This window comes from Gopherus evgoodei, chromosome 6 (assembly GCF_007399415.2).
Source record: "Gopherus evgoodei ecotype Sinaloan lineage chromosome 6, rGopEvg1_v1.p, whole genome shotgun sequence".
NCBI lineage: Eukaryota > Metazoa > Chordata > Testudines > Testudinidae > Gopherus > Gopherus evgoodei.
Genome location: NC_044327.1, coordinates 100255229 through 100280262, shown reverse-complemented (window position 1 = coordinate 100280262; position 25034 = coordinate 100255229). Strand labels below are relative to the sequence as shown.

Sequence of the window (25034 nt, the reverse complement as noted above, 5' to 3'; positions counted from 1 at the left end):
TAATTTTAAATGAAGCTTCTTAAACATTTTAAAAGCCTTGGTTACTTTACATACAACAATATTTTAGTTATATATTAGACTCTTAGAAAGAGTCCTTCTAAAAACGTTAAAATGAATTACTGGCACGTGAAACCTTAAATTAGAGTGAATAAATGAAGACTCGGCACCCTACTTCTGAAAGGTTGCCAACCCCTGATCTAGTCCAACCCTCTGCTCAAAGCAGGACCAATCCCTAACTAAATCATCCCAGCCAGGGCTTTGTCAAGCCCGACTGTAAAAACCTCTAAGGGGGTATTTTCACTACCGGCCAGAACGGCGGGCAGAGATCGATCCAGCAGGGATCGATTTATCGTGTTTAGTGTAGATGCAATAAATTGATCCCCGAGCGCTCTCCCATAGACTCCTGTACTCCAGCTCGGCGAGGGGCGCAGGCAAAGTTGACGGGGGAGTGGCCGCAGTCGACTCACTGCGGTGAAGACACCATGGTGAGTCGATCTAAGTACAGTAACTTCAGGTACGTTATTCACGTAGCGGAAGTTGCGTAACTTAGATCGATTTTCCTTCCACACACACACCCGGCCCACCTCCTGAAGGCTAGACCAGGCCTAAGGAAGGAGATTCCACCACTTCCCTAGTTAACCCATTCCAGTGCTTCACCACCCTCCCAGTGAAAAAGTTCTTCCTAATATCCAACCTAACCTCACCCCCACTACAACTTGAGACTTTTAAATGAATGAACATTACTCCTTTGTTCTGTCATCTGGTACCACTGAGAACAGTCTAGATCCATCCTCTTTGGAACCCCCCCTCAGGTAGCTGAAAGCAGCTATCAAGTCCCCCCTCGTTCTTCTCTTCTGCAGACTAAACAATCCCAGTTCTCTCAGCCTCTCCTCTTAAGTCATGTGCCCCAGCCCCCTAATCATTTTGGTTGCCCTCCACTGGACTCTTTTTTTCCAATTTTTTCACATCCTTCTTGTAGTGTGGGGCCCCAAACTGGACACAGTACTCCAGATGAGGCATGACAGTTGGGTAATCTGAGAAGATAATAGCATACATGCGAGAGTGCCTAGAGACCTGATTTTGGAGGATTAAAGTACAGTGTCCAAAGAGGTGGCCCCAAATGGAACATCACTTCCATATTGGTGCACATAACAAAATTCATGTGGTGGGGTGGAGCTGATGGGTTTGGAGTGTGGGAAGGGGTCATGGCTGGGACAGAGGGTTGGGGTACTCGGGGCTGAGGGAGCAGGCTCTTGGGTGGGGCCAGGATGAGGGGCCCAGGGCTGGGGCAGAGGGTTGGGATGCAGGCGGGAGAGGGGTCCAGTTGGGAGTTTGGGCTCTGGGGTGGGGCAGGGGTTGAGGGGATTGGGGTGCAGGCTGCCCTGGGGCTATGGTGCAGAGAGAGGATTCCCCCCAACTCTCTCTCCCCGCAGCAGCACTTGGGCTGGGGGAGACGCTTCCCCCCCCTCCCCCCCCACCTGCAGCAGGTCCAGACTGGGACCGGGTTGGGGCCGGGGGAGCGGCGTCTGAGGTTGGTGCTCTCACTCTTGGATCACTGTTGGGAGCATCGCAATTAGCTTCTACAGCCACCATCAGTCAGAGGGTGAGTTTCTGTTCTATGCAATGGGCCAGCACAAACCTGGGCTTCACCTGAGCCCTACCCACATCCAGGTGCTTCCAGATGTGCAGCCCCCTTGAGGTCAGTGGCTGTGTGCTGTGCTGTGATGAGTGTTTGCAGGATCAAGCCCTTATTAGTGATCGTTCACAGAATAGGGCTGGAAAGTGCAACCTGAAGGCACTGCGGTGCCTGCAGTACTCCACTGACACTCTGCAACCTAGGGCTGGGCCGGGCCTGTCAGGTACTGCCCCTCTCAAGAGCAGCGAGGAGCAGCACTGCATCCCACCCATGCTGGCTGGAGCCTCTGCAGAGCGAGCGGCAGCCTGCGCTCCCTCCTGCTCCTTCCGTTTGGGACAGGAAAAAAGGTCCAATATTGGGATTTCTGGGGGACACGAAGTCCGATTTCTCTCAGCTCTAGTCCCTCTAAGAATTCCACGACAATGTCTCCACCCCTGCTTAAATCCATATTCCTGGCCACATGGGGAGCTGCCACAGCTGGGGGGAGAGGTGTCCCTCCCCTGGCGGTAGCAGGTCTGGGCCTGGGACCAGGTTGAGGTTGTGGGAGGGGCACTCCTCCCCCCTGGGCTGGGTTGGGGCCAGGGAAGGGGCGCCTCTCCCTGCTGTGGCAGGTCTGGGGCTGGGAGAGAGGCATCTGTTTCTGCTGCAGCCCTGAGTGCCTGTGTGGCACTTAATAGGCTGCTGCGTGGCCGCACAGCTTAGAGCAGTGGTTCTCAAAGTTTTGTGCTGGTGACCCCTTTCACATAGCCTCTGAGTGTGACCCCACCTTGTAAATTAAAAACACTTTAATATATTTAACACCATTATAAATGCTGGAGGCAAAGTGGGGCTTGGAGTGGAGGCTGACAGCTCGCGACCCCCCATGTAAGAACCTAGTGACCCCCTTAGGGGTCCTGACCCCCAGTTTGAGAACCCCTGGCTTAGAGGGAATGTAGCTAGTCAGATTGTCTCCTCTCAAATGAGGAAGTGGAGTCTTTAATAGAATGGATCCTCTTCACCTTTCAATAACAAACCAATGGCTCCACCCTCCTTTTTTCCCCACTCTTTTTTCCTCCCAGGATGGATGTAGGGAGAGTCGTGTCACCTTTCCTATACTAGCTGGAATTTGTAGAAAAATTCTGCCAGCGGTCTCTTGTCTAACTCCTTTCATGAAGAAATAAGTAACTGTGGTGGTATAAAGACACATGGCAACCTTGTTCAGGCACCCTTTAATGGGCTGCGTTTTATATGAAGTTCTAAAAAGTAATGTAACTGCCTCCCCTGTGTTGGATGTTGTCTATTTCACTGTAACACAGTAGGCTGCTATAAACATTTATTTAAAAAACCGTGCAACTGCTTTCAGTGTCTCACTCTTAGTGTCTAGCACTAAATAAAAATAACTTCGAAATTTCCTCGCTGACACTTCTTTACGCCCCTAAGGTGTCACACTGCCACTTATTATAGTTTTATCAGAAATTAATGTCTTGTAAAAACGAGTGAGCAAAATTTAAAAACCTACAGTTTTTCTGTGCAGTCTGTGTAGGTGCTAAACTTCTTAAACATGGCATTAACAGTGCATGGCAAACCCATCATCATCATTTAGTGGGTTTTGTGCTGCCTCCATAACGTATTTTAAAAATGTACACAAATGTTCCTTAACCTGACTTTCCAAGTATCTGTGGTATATGAAAACTTCTCTTTTTACTTACTTTTTTTTTTTGTTGCAAGAAGGGTATACCTGCCCACCCCCTAACTCTGTGGCTGCATTCTGTTAGATGCATAAGAAGCTTTAGGTCCACAGATAATGAATTGAACCACTGAAAATGTCAAGGGGGAAATAATTTTTTTTGCTGTTTCTGAATAGTTAATTTTTTAAAAAATGTCCTTTATTTTTAGGAGGCCATGTTAGCAAAATACTGTCATGTTAAATCAGCCAATTAAAGCAGCAGCATAGCTACTTAGAAGTAGTAGCAAAGATAAATGATGTAATGCATACTCCTACTCATTCTGTTGAGGAATGAGCTGTCACAGGTCAGGCCAATGGTACCTGTATTCCGCCTCTGTGGTCAACCAAGGGAGCCCACTTTTAGGGTTTTGGCTGCAGCTGTTATCTCTCTTGGGCACAGACCCGCTTGTCTCTCCCTCTTGACCAGGGTTTTTCCTGGCTGCGCAATTCCTTGACTAAGCTGTGATATCCTGAGCCAACCAGACTGCCTAAACAGGCCAATGTCTGTGCTTTACTTTCTCTCCAAAGACTACGAACAGCATAAGTTCCAGCAGTCTCACGTTACCACACAGCTCTTCCTGAGTAAGCACATTTATTCTTAAGCATTACAGAGAAACCATAGGAAAGAACCTATGCACATGCTAAAAAGCTTACCAGAGATCACCCCCAATTCCAAACTTTGGCTCGGGTAATGTTAGTCTTCCAAAACACGCCAGTGGGTTTCCCCCATGCTTACAAGTCCATAGCTGTCTCAGACTCAGAACAGCCATGAATAGTTCAGTCTTTCCTTTATACAGTTTGGGAGTTTGATCTTCGCCTCATGTAGCAAGTGATTAGCAGACAATGGGCCACACTTCAGGGCATGTCTTGCATAGGCTAGGTTCTTGCATAATCAGACATGAAGAATTTGCGTTCACTTCCCCTAGATATTCCCCAGGAAAACCACTTAACACTTTTTAATCCAAAAGTCCATTGTTCAGTACAGTCCTTTTGAACCTCTAGGTCTCACATCTGTTACATCTCCCCTCTTGAGAGATTACATACAATCCTGGCCCACAATAATACATAAATCATTCATTTAATACAGGAGTACTTGTGGCACCTTAGAGACTAACAAATTGATTTGAGCATAAGCTCTCGTGGGTTACAGCATCTGAAGAAGTGGGCTGTAGCCCACGAAATCTTATGCTCAAATAAATTTGTTAGTCTCTAAGGTGCCACAAGTACTGCTCTTTTTGCGGATACAGACTAACATGACTGCTACTCTGAAACCTGTCATTTAATTCAGTGTGCCCCAAAGATACTTAAACTTAATTCAGTAAGATTTCCCAAGTATATTTGAGAAAACTGCCATATCTGTCACATGAGTGTTAGTAAAAGCATTGGTTTGGCTTGCTTGAATACTTTCAATGTAAAGCAATTTAGCAGTGCTCTTTACTGTAATCAAAAATCTTTGCTCCTTCTCCTTTCTTGCTTATCTGGGATCTGCCACAATACATGGCCTATGGTGAATTGAGAGAGAGGTTAAAGAAACTTCCTGTTGTCAACTTTCCCATAAGTGTTGTGTTTTTTTTTGTTTGTTTTTTTAAGCGCTTATCATAACCAAAAGTGCTTGTTTTATTGGATACTAATAGACTGTTCTGTTTTGTTTCTCACAAAATTGGGTGACTGGGCAACAGAATGGCAGCTGAAATTCAATATTGATAAATGCAAAGTAATTCACATGGGAAAACATAGTCCTCTCTCTCTCTCTCTCTCTCAATAAATAAAAAAAAATAAAAATGATGGGGGTCTAAATTAACTGTTATCACTCAGAAAGAGATCTTGAAGTCATTGTAGTTAGTTTTTTGAAAACATGCACTCAATGTTCAGTGGCAATCAGAACTAACACAATGTTGGGAATCATTAGGAAAAGGATAGATAATAAGATAGAAAATATCATATTGCCTCTATAATCCATGGTATGCCCACATCTTGAATACTGCATGCAGATGTGGTCACCCTATCTCAAAGACAGATATTGGAATTGGAAAAGGTATGGAAAAGGGCAGCAAAAATGATTAGAGGTATGGAACTGCTTCCATATGAGTGAGATTAATAAGACTGGAGCAAAGAATCCTGTGGCACCTTATAGACTGACAGACGTTTTGGAGCATGAGCTTTTGTGGGTGAATACTCACTTCGTCAGACTGGGACTCTTCAGCTTGGAAAAGAGATGACTAAGGGTGGGATATGCTCAAGGTCTATAAAATCATGACTGGTGTGAAGAAAGCAAATAAGGAAGTGTTATTTATGCCTCATAACACAAGAACTAGGGATCACCAAATGAAATTAATAGGCAGCAGGTTTAAAACAAACAAAAGGAAGTATATTTTCACACAATGCTGAGTCAACCTGTGGAACACATTGCCAGAGGATGTTGTGAAGGCCTAGACTATAACAGGGCATCGGATGAAGTGGGTTTTAGCCCATGAAAGCTTATGCCCACATAAATTTGTTAGTCTCTAAAGGTATGTCTATACTACAAAATTAGGTTGATTTTATAGAATTTGATTTTTTTAAAATTTGATATTGTTGCATATGTCCACAGTAAGTGCATTAAGTCGGTGGAATGCATCCTCACTAGCGTGGATAGCATCAACTTACAGAGTGGTGCAATGTGGGTAGCTATCCCACAGTTCCTGCAGTCTCTGATGCTCACTTGAATTCTGGGTTAAGCTTCCAATCCCTGATGGGTCAAAAACGTTGTCGCGGGTGGTTTTGGGTACATGTAGTCAGGTCTCCTCCCCCCCCCACACTTTTGTGAAAGCAACAGCAGACAGTCGTTTCTCGCCTTTTTTCCGGGGTCTCGTCCGCCAGACCCACTCAGCGTGCTGCCTGCTGGGAGTTCCAGTCTGGGGCTCTGTCCGCTGGCTCCTGCCAGCCAGGGTCCTGCTCAGCCCCACTCAGCTGGCAGCTCTCGGTGAGGTTGATCAGGGGTGCCTGGACAGACGTGGCTATCCTCCTCTTAAAGCACCAAATGGGAGTGACTCCAGGTCATTCTGTTTTTTACATTTTGTCTCATGGAGATTCAGTCCTGCCTGGAATATCATGCTAGCTGGAGGCTTCTGCCTCAGGCTCTCTCCCAGCCAGCAGCACCACGTGGTCACACCTACCCCAGCCTGTCCCTTGCTCCCATGGCTCATGAAGCCTGGACAGTAGTAAAGAGCCGTTGAACTTGTGGAATGAGAAATCCAGAATGAAGGATTGCACTCTATGGGCCACGTTAAGAGTATTTCAGAGTCCTATATAGCATTCAGTCCCTATAAAAGGCTTCATGAAAAATTTCCCCCACCCCTAACAAAAATGTTAATTTATCACAGCAGCTGAAAGGGTAAGGAAGCCGGGACTCTTTAGAGAGAGCTTCCATATTATTTAACTCATAATTGATATAATTCAAAGTAAAATTTCACAGCGCGGTCTGTTGTAAGACTGAAAATGCAGGAGGGGAGTCAGAAAAAGGAACAGGGACCTGTTTCCACCCGGTTTCGAACCGAGGATGTTTTGTGTGTTAGGTGAATGTGATAACCACTACACTATGGGGCTGCTTCTTTTTTTAGCCACAGTCTTTGCTGAACGCACAGGAATGTTTTCTCTAGCTAGAGAAGCTACCTAATCCAATGTCTATATCTATGGCCTTCCTGCTCACAAAGTGGTCATGCCCCTGCCAAGGCTGATACAGTGTGGAATGCATGTGACACAGCGACCTGGCTCGGGCAGGCTCACTAGTGAGGCATGATACTTTTGCCGTTAAGCAAACACAGAACTTCTTTCCTGGCCTCTGCCACTGAATGCCTCCATGCATTACACTGTGCCCTATCAGTGTGGGATGACTGCATGAGCTCAGAAAACATGTCATCGCGAGTGCGTTTTTTTCCGCCTTCTAATCTATGATAATCTCAGGGATGGAGGTGATAGAGGGAGCATAGAAACATTCTGGAGGGACAGCATGGTCACCAGTGCTGCTGAGTTTGCCACGCTGGCCAAACAGGAATTGAAATTCAAAAGTTCCTGGGGCTTTTCTTGTGTACCTGGCTAGTGCATCTGAGTTCAAAGTGCTGTCCAGAGCGGTCACAATGGAGAACTCTTGGATAGCTTCTGGAGGTCAATACTATCGAATTGCATCCACGCTATACCAAATTTGACCTGGCGATGTCGATTTCAGCCCTCATGCCCTCGTCAGGGAGGAGTACAGAAATTGATTTTAAGCCATTTTTGTCAACTTAAAGGGCTCTGTCGTGTGGATGGGTGCAGGGTTAAATCGATCTAACGCTGCTAAATTCAACCTTAAACACGTAGTGTAGACCAGGGCTGAGGTGCCACAAGTACTCCAGGGTTCTAAAAGAAACTGAATAAGTTCAGTAGGCCCATTAGTGGCTATTAGGCAGGGATGGTGTCTCTAGCCTTTGTTTGCCAAAAGCTGGGAATGGGCAAGAGGGGATGAATCACTTGATGATTACCTGTTCTGTTCGTTCCCTCTGAAGCTCCTGGCATTGGCTGCTGTCAGAAGACAGGCTATTGAGCTAGATGGACCTTTGGTCTGACCCAGTATGGCCATTCTTATGTTCATTAATATACTCTTTGTGCTCATTTCCAGTCATCGCTGAATTTTGAAAAGCATTCTGAAAATTTATCATGGACAGAGAATCGTTATGAAGCAAACCGCAGACGACACAACTCTTCAGATGGGTTTGATCCTAGTATTGGACGTCCTAATGGAGGTATAATTTTGTTTCTAAATAACATCTCAGTCAGTGCTGTATGTAAGCTTTTTTGTAGTGCTTTAATGTCTTTTACTACTGGGGGAATTATGCGCCACTGCGCATGTGCAGCAGTTGTCCCCCGCATGACATTGACATGGAAGTGAAGGGAAGCCACAAGAGTGGTCATGTGACCCTACCCAGCAGTATGCTTTGAGTGCTCAGGGCAGGTGTCAGGTAAATCACTGTGGGGCAGGGGGTGGGACTGGGGAAGACCTGGCTGGTGGCTCCTACCCTGCACCAGGCTCAGCTGCTAGTCCTGGCTGGGCTGGGACTTCCTCTCTTACCCAGCGTGGCATCAGGGGCCATGTCAGACCCGCCCCCAGGTTTCTCCCCCAGCTGTAGGAAACTCTGCAAACTACCCCCCCCCCCGGTGCTTCCTGCGCCCATTGTTCCTCAGCTGCAGGGGGAGGGATCCCTATAGAGGGAGCTGCTCCCCTATCCTCTAGACCCCCTCATATCCAGAGCCTCCTGCCGAGCCCCACGCCCCCTGCACTCAGAACCTTCCACAATGAGCAACTCGGATCCCCACCCCACCGAGCCCCAACCAGCTGACCCTGTACCCCACTCCCCCAGCATCTGGACCCCTCCCACTGAGACCCCCCGCTTCCAGACCCCTCTGCGGAGCTCTGTCTCCCTCATCCCCCCCCAACCTCCATGCAGAGCCCCAACCACTTTCACCTGGACCCTCCTGCAGAGTCCCATTATTGTTGCACCTAGAACCCTCAACAAGCCCCTGTGCATCCAGATCCCTCCCATACTCAAATCCCCCACTGAGCCACCCGCACCCAGGCTGCCCCACACAGAACCCTATCAACCTACACTCGGATCTTCCACACGCTAAGCCCCTCCACACCTAGATCCTGTCTTGCTGAGCCTGCTTTCCCACACCTGGTGCACTTGGCACGGAGGGGCAGGACCCTAGAGTGTTTCTGGGGCAGGTCCAGTCCTTGTGTTGTCAGGGTTGGGTGCAGCCTCACCACTGAGTCCATGTCCCAGAGGGGAGCTGCACAGTGATCTCCCATGTCTGTGCAGCCAGTGGCCTGTGCTCTCCAGTGCCATGCTGGAGCCTCCACCTTTATTTGACAAATAAAATTTGCAGAGTTTTAAAATATTGTGTTCAAAATTTTAAATTTTTTTGTCAAAGAATTCCCTCATGAGTATTTTACCTATAGACATTCTGTCCTTTCTTAATATGCAAACACTGAATGCTTTAGTGTTGGAAGGCTGAATCTTTAGGACAGTGGAGGCATGGAGAATGGAAGCAGTGCAAGGGGTATGTGGTACAAAAGCAATTCTTTCAGGGCAGGTAGGATGGCCTAGGGTTGGTTAGAGCAGTGTGCCATTGGGTGCACTGTATTGCTCTTTTGAAAAGGAACAGTATTAATACCCAGCTAGTGTATGCTGGTGACAGCAACATATACGTGAGCAAACAGGAGAGGAGCCTGACAATATTTAATTGTCTGACCAAGCTCCTTTGGGGCCATCTATTTTTTGTCTTGCTCTGAATCCAAGCTCTTCTCCTTAGTACAGGGTAGAGATCCTACTCTGCTGCTTGTACGAATGAAAAGAAACTCACTATACTATCAGATCCAGAATGAGCATAGAATGTTATTTGATTCACTCGTGATTTTTAACTTTCTGTATCAATTTTGCAACATAGAAATTCTTTCAAAACTGCTTGTAATTAATTTTTTTTAAATTTAAAAATCTAAGGACATTTTGGGAGAAAAGAGAAAAATGGTTGGCGTTCACAAGGCAGGAATGGGACAGAAAACATACACCATCGTGGGGGAGGATACCATAGTGGAGGTTCCCGCTCTCGTACCAGCACTTTCCACTCTGGAAAAAGCCAAGGACTGCTGCATGAAAATAATGTACCTGACAATGAAACTGGGAAAAAGGAAGACAAGGAAGAACCCAAGCAATTTGAGGCTGAGGATTTTGTAAGTTACTTGTAATTATAATAAACAAGGTTTCATTGTTTCTTCAAGTGCCATTTTGTCTGTTATGCAAGCTACTTCATGAGATTTCACCAGTTACAGCTCATCTTATACAGAGATCACCCTTTCCATAGGTAAGATTTCATTGGTAGTTTATCCATTAACTTGTTTCTAGTCTTACCTCCTTTTATTATTGTAATTGTACTATTGTGTATAGTACTCATTTAATTTGTTTATAGATTATAGCTTTTGGGATATAGGTCTGTTCCAAATCCTTCACTACAATACTTTACCATGGCAAGTACTATATAATAATTTCTACACAACTTTCTTTTCAGAAACTGGAAGTAGAATAAGTAAGTAGCCTTTCTGCCATGTAGAAACCCAGGCTGGAAGCCTCCTCTTGAGTTGTGAAACCTGGAAATTGCAGGATGTAGGAGGATTTGAGCCTTTGTGTTCTGGATGACCAACACTATTCTCCTTTTTTTTTCTTTTTTTTTTCCTGGACAGTCCACAAAATGGCATTGATTGCAGTGTGTGAAAAGGACATGATATTGGATTGGGGTTAGGCGCCAGAGGAAAATACAGTAATTTACATTCAGCTGAAGTATTGGTCTGTTTCAGAAACAAAACTGGGTCTATCCTCAGTCCTGTCTATTTAAGAATGGATTTCTTTTGACAAAGGATCTCACATTTGAAATGAATTTTAATGCAGTTCGCCAATACTAAATTTAATTCATAATCAGTCTTGAAATATGAACCAACTGAGCAATAATTTAAAAAATCCTTTCCTTTCAGCCCTCTCTGAATCCTGAATATGAGAGAGAACCAAACCAGAATAAATCTTTAGCAGCAGGTGTATGGGGTAAGTGTTTTTGATTGTTTGTATAGAAAATGTAGTAAAGGTTTGGAGATAAATGTTTTAAATAAAACATGGAAAGAGGGGTGTGAGTTTTTTTTCTGTATGGAACAATGGGCCAGTTTGTTTGTTATAAACCATGTAATTTGAAGTCAAAAGGACTCTGGACCTTACTAAAATTTAGTTTACTTTTCCTTTATGAAAACCGTGCTTATTGCCTATAATTGTGTAACAGAACATTGGTTTGTAAGCACCGGCATGGTCAGCACATCTGCAAGGCACCTTTTGGTCAAGGGGTTGCTAGGATTTGGTCTCCAGGCAGGGCACATGATGAAGAGGGGTTAGTTGACCAAATGTTGTGTGACTGCCAACTGGAGATTTTATAAAAGAATGTTTCTGGATCAGTCTTGGACGATGTTAGAGGTAAGACTTTGAGGGAGGTTCCTCTGTGGGATCTGGCAGGAGGCCTACGAGATAGCCAAGACAGCTGCCCAGGGGGAAGTGTGCATCCTCTCTCCTTGTCTTGCTGAAAGTTGGAAAGGCCTCTGGTGCCTGAAAGGAAGGGCTTTGTCAGAATAAGAGCCCAGTTACTCAATCAGAAGTTCGAGAGCTGGGGCACACCTGCTGGGGACCAGGGGCTCAGCATATCCGTCAGCCCCTCAGGAGGGGCCTGTTGGGGTTTAGGGCTGTAGCCCAACTCCTGCTGAACCCCCAAGATGATTCCCTCCTCCTCTTCTCCCCCCCCCCCCCGGGCTGGGAAGAAGCCCTTATCCTGCTGCAAGACAAAGTACCTGAGCCTCCCCCTCCAGTCTAGGGGGAGGCTGGCGGGGAAGGAGGGAGGGCTCCATAGACTCACTTTAATGGTAAAAGAGCCACATGTGGCTTGTGAGTCACAGTTTGACCACCCTCTTATATAGCTGCTGCTGGATCCTTGCAAACTTATTAGCATGCATGGAACAGGAAATAGTTCAGTTAGATTTGAAGAATGAGCTTTCCAGAGTTAGGCTACAGTCGGATTGATCTTCACAAGAAAGGCAAGAAATAGTTTAATTTGCCAAACATACGAGCGTAAACTACAATGATAACTTGCTGTTGCAGTGCGTTAATTGATTTTAGAGGGAAATGGCTTCTTTCATACTTCATTATAGCCTTTGTAATTGCAAACTTAAAGTATACTTGGAAATCTTAAATTGGAATAAGAAAACTAACTTGCAAGACAATTGGAAGAAATTGTAGTTCATGTGGATGTATTACATATTAAAGTCTGGATCAAAATGGAATATAATTTTTGTTCCATTATTTTATTTCACTTTGTAAATATGGCACAAGAGCTTATTCCATGCTCTGAATGAGTTCACATAAAGTTAAGTTCTACAGGAACAAACTATTCAACTACGGTATAACAAATAGTATACTTAATTTACTAAAGCTTACCAACAATAAATGGAACAGCATAATGATTTTACTTTTAGACAGCCTTTGCTAGTGTATTACATATAAACTGTTTTTGCTAATGCTACTCTGACTTTCCATGTGGACACTTAAACTGCAGTAAGAGCGCCAGTTTGCAATTTAGCATCATCAGGGAGCCAGTTTGGAATAGCTGTTGGGCTTTAAATTTATACCCTTGATTATTCTATGCTAACGTCTCCATGTAAACAAGCCCTAAATTAGCTTCTCTAATAGAAATGGAGTAGTGACTTTAGAGTTGAAAATAGTCTATCCAATATCTTTTAATGAAAGAGGTTAGCAGAATGCCTCAGTGCAAAAGACTTAATTAGTGTGATGATTTCTTAGTTATGGACACTTATTTGAGTTGCATTTTATAGAGAAATGCCATGTCTCTAAGGAAACGTGATTAATGACCTTAAAAGTACTGTCTTTCAAATAAAATGGCTAACCCTTAAAGTAGATGGTAAATGCAAATAGTGCATTTTATTATACTTTCCACAACTGAGGCATGTTGAGGTGAAATAACAAACTTGAAACAGGAAATGAGTGAGAGAGAGACTTATTGCTCTAGAGCTCAGGAGTGCCATATTTCTTCTGTTCATGTGGGAGAATTGTTCCTCTAGTTTAGGCTATGAGCCATCATTCAGGAGCAAGTGCAAGACTAATTAGCCCTGGCCAGTTGTTAAAATAAACAGGAAAAATATCTTGTCTCAGCAGCTATATAGCTTTCATATGAACATTCAGATGTAAAATTACCAAAATCAAACACTGTCTCTGGTTTTGAATTAGCAAAGTAATGTACCCAAAGGAAGAAGATGCTTGTAAACGTTTAGCACTGTTTCTCAAGAACATTAATAATTGTGTATGTAAATAACATTTCACATTTTTTAATTCTCACAAAAAATATGAGGTAAGTAGGGTATTATAGGTATGGCAGCTGAGAGTCAGAACAGTTATTTTACTTGCTCTACACCACATGAGTTATTGGCAGATCTGAGACTGAACTCATCAGTTTAGGATTCCCTGGCCTCTTTGCCCTGGACCGCACTGCCACCCTACATTTTGTATCCTGAAACATTAGGGAGAAGGCTCATTCTCTGATTTATTTTATGTTGCTTTTGTTTCTATGTAGAATATCCTCTGAATCCAAAATCTAGATCTCCAAGAATGCTGGTCATTAAAAAGGGTAATACAAAAGATTTACAAATATCTGGATTCCCTGTAGTAGGAGGTCTTCATTCACAGCCAGTTAAGAATGGAACTGGTACAAGTGTTTATAAAGGATTAGTCCCTAAACCTGCTACTCCACCTGCAAAGGTAAGCTTGAACTCTGTTGGAAATATGAGTAAGTCATCTGTGAAATATGTGCTAGCTTTTGATGCACTTGTCTCATATCTGGGAGTACTACTGCTTCATGTAACATTACCATGTTTAAGTATGGTTATACTTAAAAAGTAACTGAACATTTTTCTGAACTGTATTTAGACCCTTCCTATTTCTGCTACATCTTTTAAGGTAGGATGATAAGAACCGAACAGTGTATTCCAGGTGAAAGTTGAAGGGACACAATTGATTTGTGTAATGTGAATATATTTTCAGTATTTTTCTTTCCAATCCTTTAATACCTACTAACATTTTCCTTTGCCCCCCATGCATGCAGTAGAGGCTTTAATCAAGTTTGTCCATAAAGACACTCCCCTGGGGTGGTTCTGATTTAAATTTAGAATCCATCAGTGTGATGAGTAGATCAGATTATTTCTTCTAATGTGTATTGCCTTGAATGAGTTGAGTGAAGATAAAGGGTCAGCACAGGTATTCCGTAGGGTGTAATTTGGTCTGCAGTACTCTTGGTAAGATTTGACTGAAATAATGCAGCTTGACTCTGAGCTCAACCTGAATTTGCAGGGCTGGCAGTAGAATAAAATATTAAAAGAAAAACTAAGCCTATTTGTTACTGAAGTAATTGAAAATAAACACAGATCACCAGTGCCATTTTCGTCTTTTTAAATGAAGCCATGCCTCCGTGTTAGGTTCATTCTTACCTCACTTCAGGAATTTACATGCTTTATATGTAATGAAATTAATTATTGGAAGGTGAAAAATATTTTGAGTTATTGAAAATGATTTCTTTTGTATATCTAGCACTGCAATATTAAATATTGCATACAGCTTTTGAATTTAATTTTGTCTGTTTAGATAACAGAACAAGGTGTTGATATAAGAAGCGCCAAATAATTCATAAATCAAATGTAAACTATTCTTCAAGTGCTTGTTCACATCCATTCCACATTAGGTGTGCACGCACCACGTGCATGAGCATTGGAAACTTTTTCCCTTAGCGGCTCCCCACGGGCCAGCAGGGCCCCCGCCAGAGTAGCGCCACTGCACTGTGCATATATGCCCCTGCTGGCCTGACTCCCTCCAGTTCCTTCTTACCATCTGTGGTGGCATTGGAACAGCCTCTTGCTCTCAGTCTTAAGAGTTGCATAGCTGTTATCAGTTAGTTAGCATTTCATTGTTGTTGGACACTTAATAAATTAAGTGCTTGGAGGATTCCAGCACGCGCCCTGGGCTGTGGGGCATGCCACAGGCCCGAAGATTTAAGGCTTGCGCCATGTGCCGCAAGTTTATGCCGGTTAGTGACCCCACAACTCCTGTCTACGTTGCCTGGGGGAAGCTCACCAGAGAAGTGTAAGATTTGCAAGGCCTTTCAGCTGAGAACAAAAAGAGACTTTCGCTTAAAGCAGTTGTTGTTGGAGGCCGTGCTGCAGCCATTGGGCTTGGAACGCCCGACGCCAGCCCCAGCTTCCTTGGTGCAGAGTGCCTCGAAGTCATCAAGAGACCCGGTAGCAGCCAAGCACCTCAAAAAGCCAGAGTAGGCCCCGGCACCGCCCATCCTCCCCAGTGCAGCCCAAGGCAAAACCAAAGGAGGGGCACGGATGCTCCCCGCAAAGGAGACTGGTGCCATATGAGGCCCCGGGTACCAGGAAGAGCGGGATGGACATTGCAGTGACTTCAGCACCAGTGGCACAAGCGCCACAAGTCCGACCGAGTCCAGCTATAAGTGAACTCTGCAGATGAAGGGCTCGAGGGTGTAATCGATCCGCCCTCCACGCCTGACACCTTTTGAGGCTGCAAAAGACCTCATCGGATTGTTGGTGGCAAGCGCCCTCCTGGCCAGGGAGAAGCCTTCGGCACCCGGACCCAGGATGCCATCGAAGGGAAAGCCGACAGTGGTGCGCCCTTTGAGGGCACTGTCCTGGTAGAGCTCCGAGTCTGTGGACTCCCAGTTGCCCTTAACTCAGAGGGAAGTCTCGATACTGGAGGCGAGTCAACGCATGGGGGTAGTGCAGGACACATGGCGCTCCCCAGTGCCCCCCCCGAGACCGGCACCGAGAGGAGACGAGCCGGGAATCGCCGAGAGTTCCCAGAAAGCACTGGTCCCGGTCCCAGTCCTGGTCCAGAAAGCAGTGGTACCAGTCCTGCTCCTGATCAGCAAGAAGCCGATCGTCAACCTCCCGCAGGCGCAGATGGATGGCTCACCTGAGGGACTTCAGGACTCGGGGCATGTGGTCAGGGGCGGAGCAATTGCTGCATATCAACATGAAGGAATTCAGGGTGGTTTGTTTAGCATGCCAGACCTTTCACATCACTCTGAGTGGTCACAGCGTGACAGATAACACAACTGCCATGTTTTATGTAAAGCAAGGCGGAGCCTGTTCCTCCCCGCTCTGCCATGAGGCTCTCCTTCTCTGGAAATTCTACATAGCCCACGCCATTCACCTCAAGGCAGTGAATCTCCCAGGGAGCAAAACGAGCTGGCGGACCACCTCAGCAGGTCCTACTGCGTGCACGAGTGGACGCTCAGAGTGGACATCGTGCTTTCGCTCTTCTGAAAGTGGGGGTTTCCCAGGGTGGACCTGTTCACTACCAAGAGCAATGCCCAGTGCCTGCAATTCTGCTCGTTCCAGGATCGCAGCCCAGGCTCAATAGCTGACGCATTCGCAATCCCGTGGGGAAGGGAATTGAAATATGCCTTTCCCTTGATCCCTCTGGTGCACATGGTACTGCTTAAGGTGCACAGGGACAGGGCGTTGATCCTTCTCATTGCCCCGGCCTGGGCCCACCAGCACTGGTTCACCATGCTCCTGGAGCTGTCAGTGGAGGCCCCGGTAACCCTACCCCTACATCAGAACGTCATTATGCAGGACGGAGGGTGGCTTCTCCACCCCAACATGCAATTGTTGCATCTGACGGCATGGAAGCTATGTGGTTAAATGCTTTGGAGAGCCAGCGCTCCCTTCCTGTGCAGCAGGTTCTTGGTAATAAGCCCTCTACCAGAGCGACCTACTTGGCCAAGTGGAAGAGGTTCTCGTGCTGGTGCGGGCCACAACAGGTGCAGTGCCAGCCATTCTAGAATACCTACTGCACCTCAAGCAGCAAGGGCTGGCCCTGTCCTCATTAATATGCAACTGGCGGCTATCTCCGCCTTCCACTCAGGTTTTTCAAGTAGCTCAGTTTTCTCCCACCCAATGGTGAGGCGTTTCCTCGAAGGTCTGGATAAGGTGTTCCCTTACTCATGCCCCCCAGTCCCTCCATGGAATCTCAACTTTGTCCTTTCTCAGCTCATGGGGCCGCCCCCCGTTCAAGACCCTGGCTACCTGCTCCCTTCTCCAACTTTCCTGGAAAGTGGCATTCCTGGTGGCCATCACCTCAGCCAGAATGGTATCTCAGCTGAGGGCTCTCACCTCGGAGCCACCATACACTGTATTTCACAAAGACAAGGTGCAACTCCGCCCATACCCTAAGTTCTTCCCAAAGGTGATGTCTCAGTTCTATCTGGGTCAAGACTCCCAGTGTTTTTTTTTCCCAAACCCCATGCGGACCCGAGTCACTGCAGCCTGCACACCCTAGATGTGCGCAGAGCGTTGGCATTCTATTTGGAGCACACCAAGCCCTTTCGTAAAGCCACACAGCTGTTTGTGGTTGTAGCTGAGAGGATGCGAGGCCTTCTGGTGTCGGTGCAGCGAATCTCGTCGTGGATTACTGACTGTATTCGGGCGTGTTATGACCTCGCTGGTGTCCGGCTCCGGCGGTCATGGCCCACTCGACCAGAGCACGGACAGTTTCCGTGGTGTTCCTGGCACAGGTCCCAATCCAGGAGATCTGCAGGGCAGCCACCTGGTCATCGGTGCACATCTTTACGACCCACTACATGGTCAACCAACAGGCACGGGAGGGCGTGACAGTTGGCAAGGATGTCCTCTGATCAATTTTTTCATGACTCTTACCCTCCTCCAAAGGTAAGCTTGTGATTCACCTAATGTGGAATGGATGTGAACAAGCACTTGAAGAGAGAACAGTTACTTACCTTTTCGTAACTGTCGTTCTTCGATATGTTGTTCACGTCCATTTCACCACCCGCCCTCCTATCCCTCCGTCGGAGTCAGAGCAAGATGGAACTGGAGGGGTCGGGCCAGTAGGAGTATATATGCACGGCGCAGTGGTGCCACTCTGGTGGGGGCCCTGCCGGGAGCTGTTAAGGGGAAAAGTTTCTCACGCTCGTGCATGCGCGGTGTGCACACCTAATGTGGAATGGACGTGAACAACTCATCTCAAAGAACAACAGTTACGAAAAGGTAAGTAACTCCTTTTTCAACAAGAAAATAATTTTTGTACTGTCTTATAGAATGATCATGAATAAAAACACATTACTTTTTCTGAACAAGCAGATGTTAGTTGATGATGATGGTTTCATTTTTCGTTTAGCCTGCACAGTGGAAAAGCCAAACAAAAGAGAATAAACTTGGGACTCCATTCTCTCATGAGTCTTCATATGGTATTGGCAACTTTAATGCTTTCAAATCAACTGCCAAGACTTTTAGTGTATCACAGAATTCCATGAAAGAGGTATAGTGGCTTTTTTTTTGCATCAGATCCCGTTAAAATTTCGAGGTATTAATCTGAGTAACCTGCTATATACTGTAAGTGAAGACTATTCTATGCAGTGCTGTAGCCATTTTGGTCCCAGGGTATTAGAGGCAAGGTGAGTGAGGTAATATCTTTTACTGGACCAACTTCTGGTGGTGAGAGAGACAAGCTTTTGAGTTTACACAGAGATTTGTCCAGACTGTCTTCAGACCTGAAGAAGAGGTCTGTTAAAGTCTGAAAGCTTGTCTCTCTCACAAGCAGAAGTTAGGCCAGTAAAAGATTTAACTTGAGATTAAATATGTACATATTTAATATTTAAACTTTTTTACCAGTGTTGTATACCTCAAGCATTGGCAATACCTGCCGACCTGTTTTGTGGGTTGGAAGGGGAGAGGTGGATGGTTTAGAAGATGTTAAGTCTGAGAATGTTGAATATAAACATTGCTGATGGTGTGATACGATTCCAGAAGTACCGCCTTTGAAGCAATACTTGAATACCTTCCAAATCTGATTTATCAGTGTGTGCACACAGAGTACATCCATTACCCATGTGTAGTGGGTAATTTGAATAAACTCCCCTCTTTATTATGTAAGCATACTAAGTCAGTTCTGGACTCTGGATGCAGGTGAAACTATAGTAGGTCTAAATTTTTAATTCTTGATCAGTAAAAGGAACTTTTGTCTTGTGTCCTATCCAGTAAATTTGTCTTTAACTTGCCAATTTTTCAGTGTTCTTACTTTTTTCCCCCCCTGCATTAGTGTAATCGGTCAAATTCTTCATCCCCTGTTGACAAACTTAATCAGCCTCGATTAACAAAATTGACAAGAATGCGTACTGATAAGAAGAGTGAATTCTTAAAGGCATTGAAACAGGATAGAGTTGAAGAGGAACATGAAGATGAGAATCATGTTGGGGAAGAGAAGGTAGTTCGGTTCACCAACTCTTGCAGATATAGTTGTAATACATCTCAAACCACACATAGTCTTGTTACAACCAAATAAAACAATGTTTCACTTTCCCTGAACAATTAGGACTGCAAAAAATAACTTGCCATGACAGAATTTCTAGAAATATAAAGTGTAAAACAGTAATGAGGTCAGGATCCCAGGCCTATTTAATATTAGGGAAAGGTGAATGATCTTTTAATGTCCCTGTCTGCTCAGGTATTGAACCACTGTCATAAGAACATAAGAATGGCCATACTGGGTCAGACCAAAGGTCCATCAAGCCCAGTATCCTGTCCTCTGACAGTGGCCAATGCCAGCTGCCCCAGAGAGAATGAAACACAGGTTATCGTCAAGTGATCCATGCTCCGTCACCCAATCCCACTGATTAAGGAGTCTGGTAAATTGGTTGCAAAAGGGACTGTTTGTAGTGGGCTCAGAGAAGTGGCTTAAAAGTTACTGTATAGCAGAGACAGGTGGGGAAGAATGTGGCCTGCATACTCTCCTAATAAGCAGCAAGAAAAAGACAACTTCTAGGCCGGTACTGGACTATGGCTCAGGCAAAAGGAAGCAGTGCCATTTCTAAGGCTGGTGTTCTGCTTTGTGCCTGAGCTCATGGGTTCCAATATGTTGGTTAGGAAGTGGGGAATTCTTCAGGATAGAAGTGGGAGTGGGTTTGGCAACTGAGATTTGAGGTGGATGAGGCCAGACATGCCTATTGATTGCTGCAGATTTCCTCTGAGAAACTGATTTGGAAATTGTTGGTGAAGGAAAGAGGGAAAGCTGCCGTGTTCTGATGTGATTTTTTTAATTAAAAAAATCACAGCACTGTAAATGTATACAGTACTTTAAAAAATGGAGTAATTAGATCAGGCTTTTCCACTCACTTGGGACAGACAGCTTTGGTAGGGGGAGTCTTGGTTTGGTGTTTAAGCCCCAGTATAATATGTCCCATAAAAGGGTTAAATTTGGGATGCTGTTGTTTCAAATAGTTCCCAACTGATATCTGGTCGTATCTCAAGCATATGCAGTTTTGTTGGGAGCTTCAACAGAGATTGAAGACTGAATAAAATGGATTCTGAGCTACTCTCCCTTACCTATAGAAATGATTCATCCAGGGCAGGTTTGAGAGACACTGGCAGAGTGGAGAGAAAGGGGAGCTTGGATTGTTGTTGCCTCCCGTGGTGGCTGAATTCTAGGTACTACTTTGAGTGCTGATTCATATTTGTATTTCACCATGAGTGTGCATAAGCTCCATGTGCCTAAACCGGAAAATTCTTGCAAGCAATGTCTGTTGGGCTGTGCCTGCACCCCTGCTCTCCTTGTGTCCCACAGAAGGCATACAGGGCATGGTGAACGGACTGTCTTTCTCGTTCCTTCTTACAGCCACGTGACCAGAGTCTATTGTCAGAAGCTGATCCTTTGTTGTCTTCCTATAAATATTCAGTTATATTTGATTTTTTTTTTTGATAGTTCCATAGTTACTTAGTTAGAATCCCCACGCCAGGGAAACGTCTATGTCTCCCGGTGTGTGACTTAAATTATGTCCAGCATACCGAGCTTCAAAAACTGCATCTCCTGCTCTCGCTCACTGTGGGTCAGTGGCAACCACCAGCTCTGCCTCTACCTTGGAGAAGCTCATATCTCTACTGAGCACAGTATCAGCTGCTCCTTTCCCAGCTGAATGTGGCAGGCATGAGAGCTCAAATTTCAGAAGCACATTGTGGAGCGTGCAGTGAGGCCCCAGTCAGACTTGTGCAGAGGAGACCCACTGTTCTTTGGCCAGAGTCATTGAGGAGCATGCTGCCTAGTACTGTGACTCCAGAGCAGAAAGGATCAGAGGAAAAGACCTTTGTGTGAGCCCGGTCATGAGAATAAAGAGCGCACTCTCAAACTTAAAAGCAGATCCCTCACTTAGACCTTCTAGGACAGAGGTGGGTGAACTATGGCCTGTGGCCACAACCGGCCCATGGGACCCTCCTGCCCGGCCCTGAGCTTCTGGCCTGGGAGGCTTGCTCCTGGCCCTTCCCCTGCTGTTACGCCTCCCCCGCGGCCTCAGCTCGCTCCATTGCCTGTGCAGCGCTCTGGGCAGCGGGGCTGCAAGTGCCTGGAGCAGCACAGCTGCAGAGCCGGGGCCTCACCCGTTGTTCTGTGCTGCGTGCTGGTGTGGCTGCTCCAGGCTGCGCAGCTGTAGTGCCGCCAGCCACCAGTGCTCCAGGCAGTGCGGTAAGAGGGCAGGGAGTGGGGGGGTTGGATAAGGGGCAGGGAAGTTCGGAGTGGTGTCAGGAGGAGGGGTGTGGGTAGGCGTTGGGGCAGTCAGAGGGCAGGAAACAGGTGTTGAATGGCTACAGGGGTCCCCAGAGGGCAGTCAGGAAGGGGTGTGTGTGGGGGGTGGTCAGGGGACAAGGAGAAGAGGTGGTTGGATGGGACGGGGGTCCGGGGGGTGGGGGGGAGAGTCAGGAATGAGAGGAGGGGTTGGATGGGGCGGTGGGGGGCAGTCAGGGAGAAGGGGTGGTTGGATGGGGCAGGGGTCCTGGGCAGTCAGGAATGAGAGGAGGGGTTGGATGGATGTCAGGGCGGGGGTTCTGGGAGCTGTCATGGACTGTAGCGGGGGTGAGACGCAGGAGAGGTCAGATGAGGGCAGGGCTGGGCCACGCCTTGCTGTTTTGGGAGGTGCAGCCACTGCTAACCAGCCCTCCATACAATTTTGGAAACCTGATGCTGCCCTCAGGCCAATAAGTTTCTCCACCCCTGTTCTAGGAGAGGAGATCCATTCCTAGCCCTTTCCAAGTTGTGGCCAAGTATGCCCAAGCCACAAGAATCTATGACCTCTTCCCCCCCCCCCCCAAGTCTTATGGGCAGATCAGAAGGCATATGGGGGAAAGGGTCCTTCAGTACCAGCCTCTGCACCAACTACAGCACCAACTGTAGTACCAATTAAAATGAGACACTGGGACTCAAAGTACTGGGAACTGCTGGTACTGTCGAAAACAATCAAGTTGGAGACTTGTTTACCAGCAATACCATCAGAGCCCCATAAGGAACTATCATTGACACCTCCTCTGATAGTACAGAAGCAGACGGGGTAATGGGGATGCAACTGAAAAAGTTTGGGGACTACTGCTGTACAAGGCAACAGGCAGCCTCAGTAGCATCACTTCAAGAGGTCTTTCTGCTTGATATTTGCAGGGCAGCTATGTGTAGTTCACGAGACATGCATAATTTAGCACAGCAGTTCTACATGCAGCTATACTAGCATTCTCACACCCTCCTTCTCTGAGTACTCTTTGTCAGTTACCCACAATGGAATACACATAGGGACCAGCACTTGAAGAAAGGGAAGTTATTTACCTTATTGTAATGCGTTCTTCAAGAGCTGTGGTCCCTGTCCCCATCGCTTCCCCTGTGTGTTGGATCATGAGATTCATGGTAGAGAAGGAGCTGGATATGCAGTCAGTCCACACCATGTGGAGCAGGAGGCGAGCTAAGTCACAAGCATCAGCCACTGGACTCTGATTGCAAGAAATCTTCAGTCTCAGGTTTGTGGATTGCATGCCTACCCATTGTGGAATCCAGACAGGCACCACACATCTCAAAGAAGTGTAGTTACATTAAGGTAACTAACTTCCCTTTTCCACTACTTCTAACTCTAAATATATTTAGAAGTATGAATAAAGATATTTCGTGAATTGATGGTGAGTTTCTCCATTTAAAGCTAATTTTAAATGGTACACAATCCCAGAAAAATGGCAGTTTGTCAGAGTATTACTATGTGGATAATGTTTCCTTTGAATTATATATAATGTGTATTTAATGCACTTTTTTAACAGGATGACTCATTTAATTTGCATAACAGCAACAATTCTCATCATGAGAGGGACATAAACAGAAACTTTGAAAATGAAATTCCTCAAGAGAATGGAAATGCTTCAGTGATTTCTCAACAGATCATTCGGTCTTCAACTTTCCCTCAGACAGATGTCCTTTCAAGTTCACTTGAGGCAGAGCATAGGTATGTACTTTATATTGATGCCTGTGGTGGCTGTTGATCATCTTTTCCTGAATTCATGTCCCTGCCGAATTCGGGGTCCATTTTGGTCAATGTCCCAATCGTATGATTTTAAAAACAATAGATTTCATTATTTCATCAATTTAAATTGGAAATTTCATGGTGGTGTAAATGTGGAGATCTGGACCCTAAAACGAGTTGTGTGTGGGAGGAGGGAGATTGCAAGGTTATTGTAGGGGGTAGGTTGCAGTACTGTTACCCATACCTCTGTGCTGCTGCTGGTGGCAGTGCTGCCTTCAGACAGAGCTGGGCAGCTGGACACTGGCGGCTGCTGACCAGGAACCCATCTTTGAAGGCAGAGCCACTGCAGCAGCAGGGTAGAAGTAAGGGTGGCATGGTATGGTATTGCCATCCTTACTTCCTCACTGCTACTGGCGGGGTGCTGCCTTCAGAGCTGGGTGCCTGACCAACAGCTGCCACTCTCTGGCTGCCCAGCTTTGAAGGCAGCGCAGCAGTAAGGGTAGAAATACCGCAACCCCCCTAAAATAACTTTGTGATCCCTCTTCCACTCCTTTTTCCGTAAGGAACCCCCAATTTGAAAAACACTGGTCTCCCCTGTGAAATCTGAGTACTATATGGTAAAAGCACACAAAAGACCAGATTTCACTGTTTGTGACACGTTTTTCATGGACGTGAATTTGGTAGGGCCCTATTCATGACTGATATAAACTTAAGTAATTTGAATATATGGATAAAACTAATGCTCTGATATTGAGTTCATAGTTACTTGGTTTAAAATATAACTTCTCTTGGATTGTACTTCTAAAAATGTAATTGTTTGACTTTTTAATGTTTGGACAGAGCCCTATGGACTAGGTGTCATTTGCCTGTGCTGTTTCTCTTATACACTGTCAATTTTATAAGACCACATTTTGGGCTTTTGGAGTTCTCTTCAGACTGATTTCCACATAAACATTCTCAAGTAGAAGGAATCTTAGTTAGTCTTGCCTGCATTCTTTCTGGTAAGGCAGTGACACATGTTGAACAGTGTTCATCTAACTATTCTACAGCTTTCCAGATTAAGGTGACTTTTCCAAAAGTGTTTCTTTCTGGGATTGGATTGTAGTGAAGATGTTTTGTGCATATGCAATTGGTGTGGTAAACTGAGCTGACACTCCTGATTCCTTGTACTGATGCCTCGTGAGTGGACTCTTCTAGAATTTCTTTTGATGGTGGTTGACTTGCAGGAGGACTCTTATGTGGTTCTTGAAGTAAAGTAAACAGAACATGTTTGTCACTGTGTATCCAGTGGGGGGGGGGGGGGGATAGGGTGAGGAGTGATCCTTCTCATTCTTTCCCTTCTTCAAGGAACAATTCTTGTATGCCGCCTTCTCTAACACAGTGATCCCATAAGGTATTAAGAGTTGGGGCAGGGTAAAGCCTCTGAGTGATGCAAGCAGACCCAACGTGAGTTCCTTAGTCTTTGTAGATCTAGAACGTTTTCCAGAACTGGAAAATTACGCTTAGGTTATCCTGTTATAAAGCTACTGTTCCACCATCTGGTAATGTTACTAGCTCAAGCATGGAATCTGAATTTGGTCTTAACAAATTAGTGCATCCACTATTTTGAGCCCATCAGTTGTCCCAGATATCTTAAATCTCCTTGCTAATGGCAATAGTTTAATGAGCTTCAGGTCCTTATTGCATTGTCTGTTTTAAGATGGACTATACACCAGCATTCTAACTTTCTGCCTG

At 45.7% G+C, this 25034-nt stretch overlaps 1 protein-coding gene across 3 annotated transcripts in view; it reads left to right on the top strand.

Annotated features, from left to right (window-relative positions):
* Window positions 1–25034, top strand: part of GPBP1 (GC-rich promoter binding protein 1) — a 67090-nt gene that overhangs the window by 39129 nt on the left and 2927 nt on the right. For all 3 annotated transcript variants that reach the window (XM_030565926.1, XM_030565927.1, XM_030565925.1), the window contains exons 5-11: window positions 7978–8101; window positions 9857–10086; window positions 10882–10948; window positions 13527–13711; window positions 18164–18304; window positions 19085–19249; window positions 23101–23282. In XM_030565926.1, the coding sequence (XP_030421786.1) occupies window positions 7978–8101; window positions 9857–10086; window positions 10882–10948; window positions 13527–13711; window positions 18164–18304; window positions 19085–19249; window positions 23101–23282 (1094 nt within the window). The remainder of the gene's footprint in view (window positions 1–7977; window positions 8102–9856; window positions 10087–10881; window positions 10949–13526; window positions 13712–18163; window positions 18305–19084; window positions 19250–23100; window positions 23283–25034) is intronic.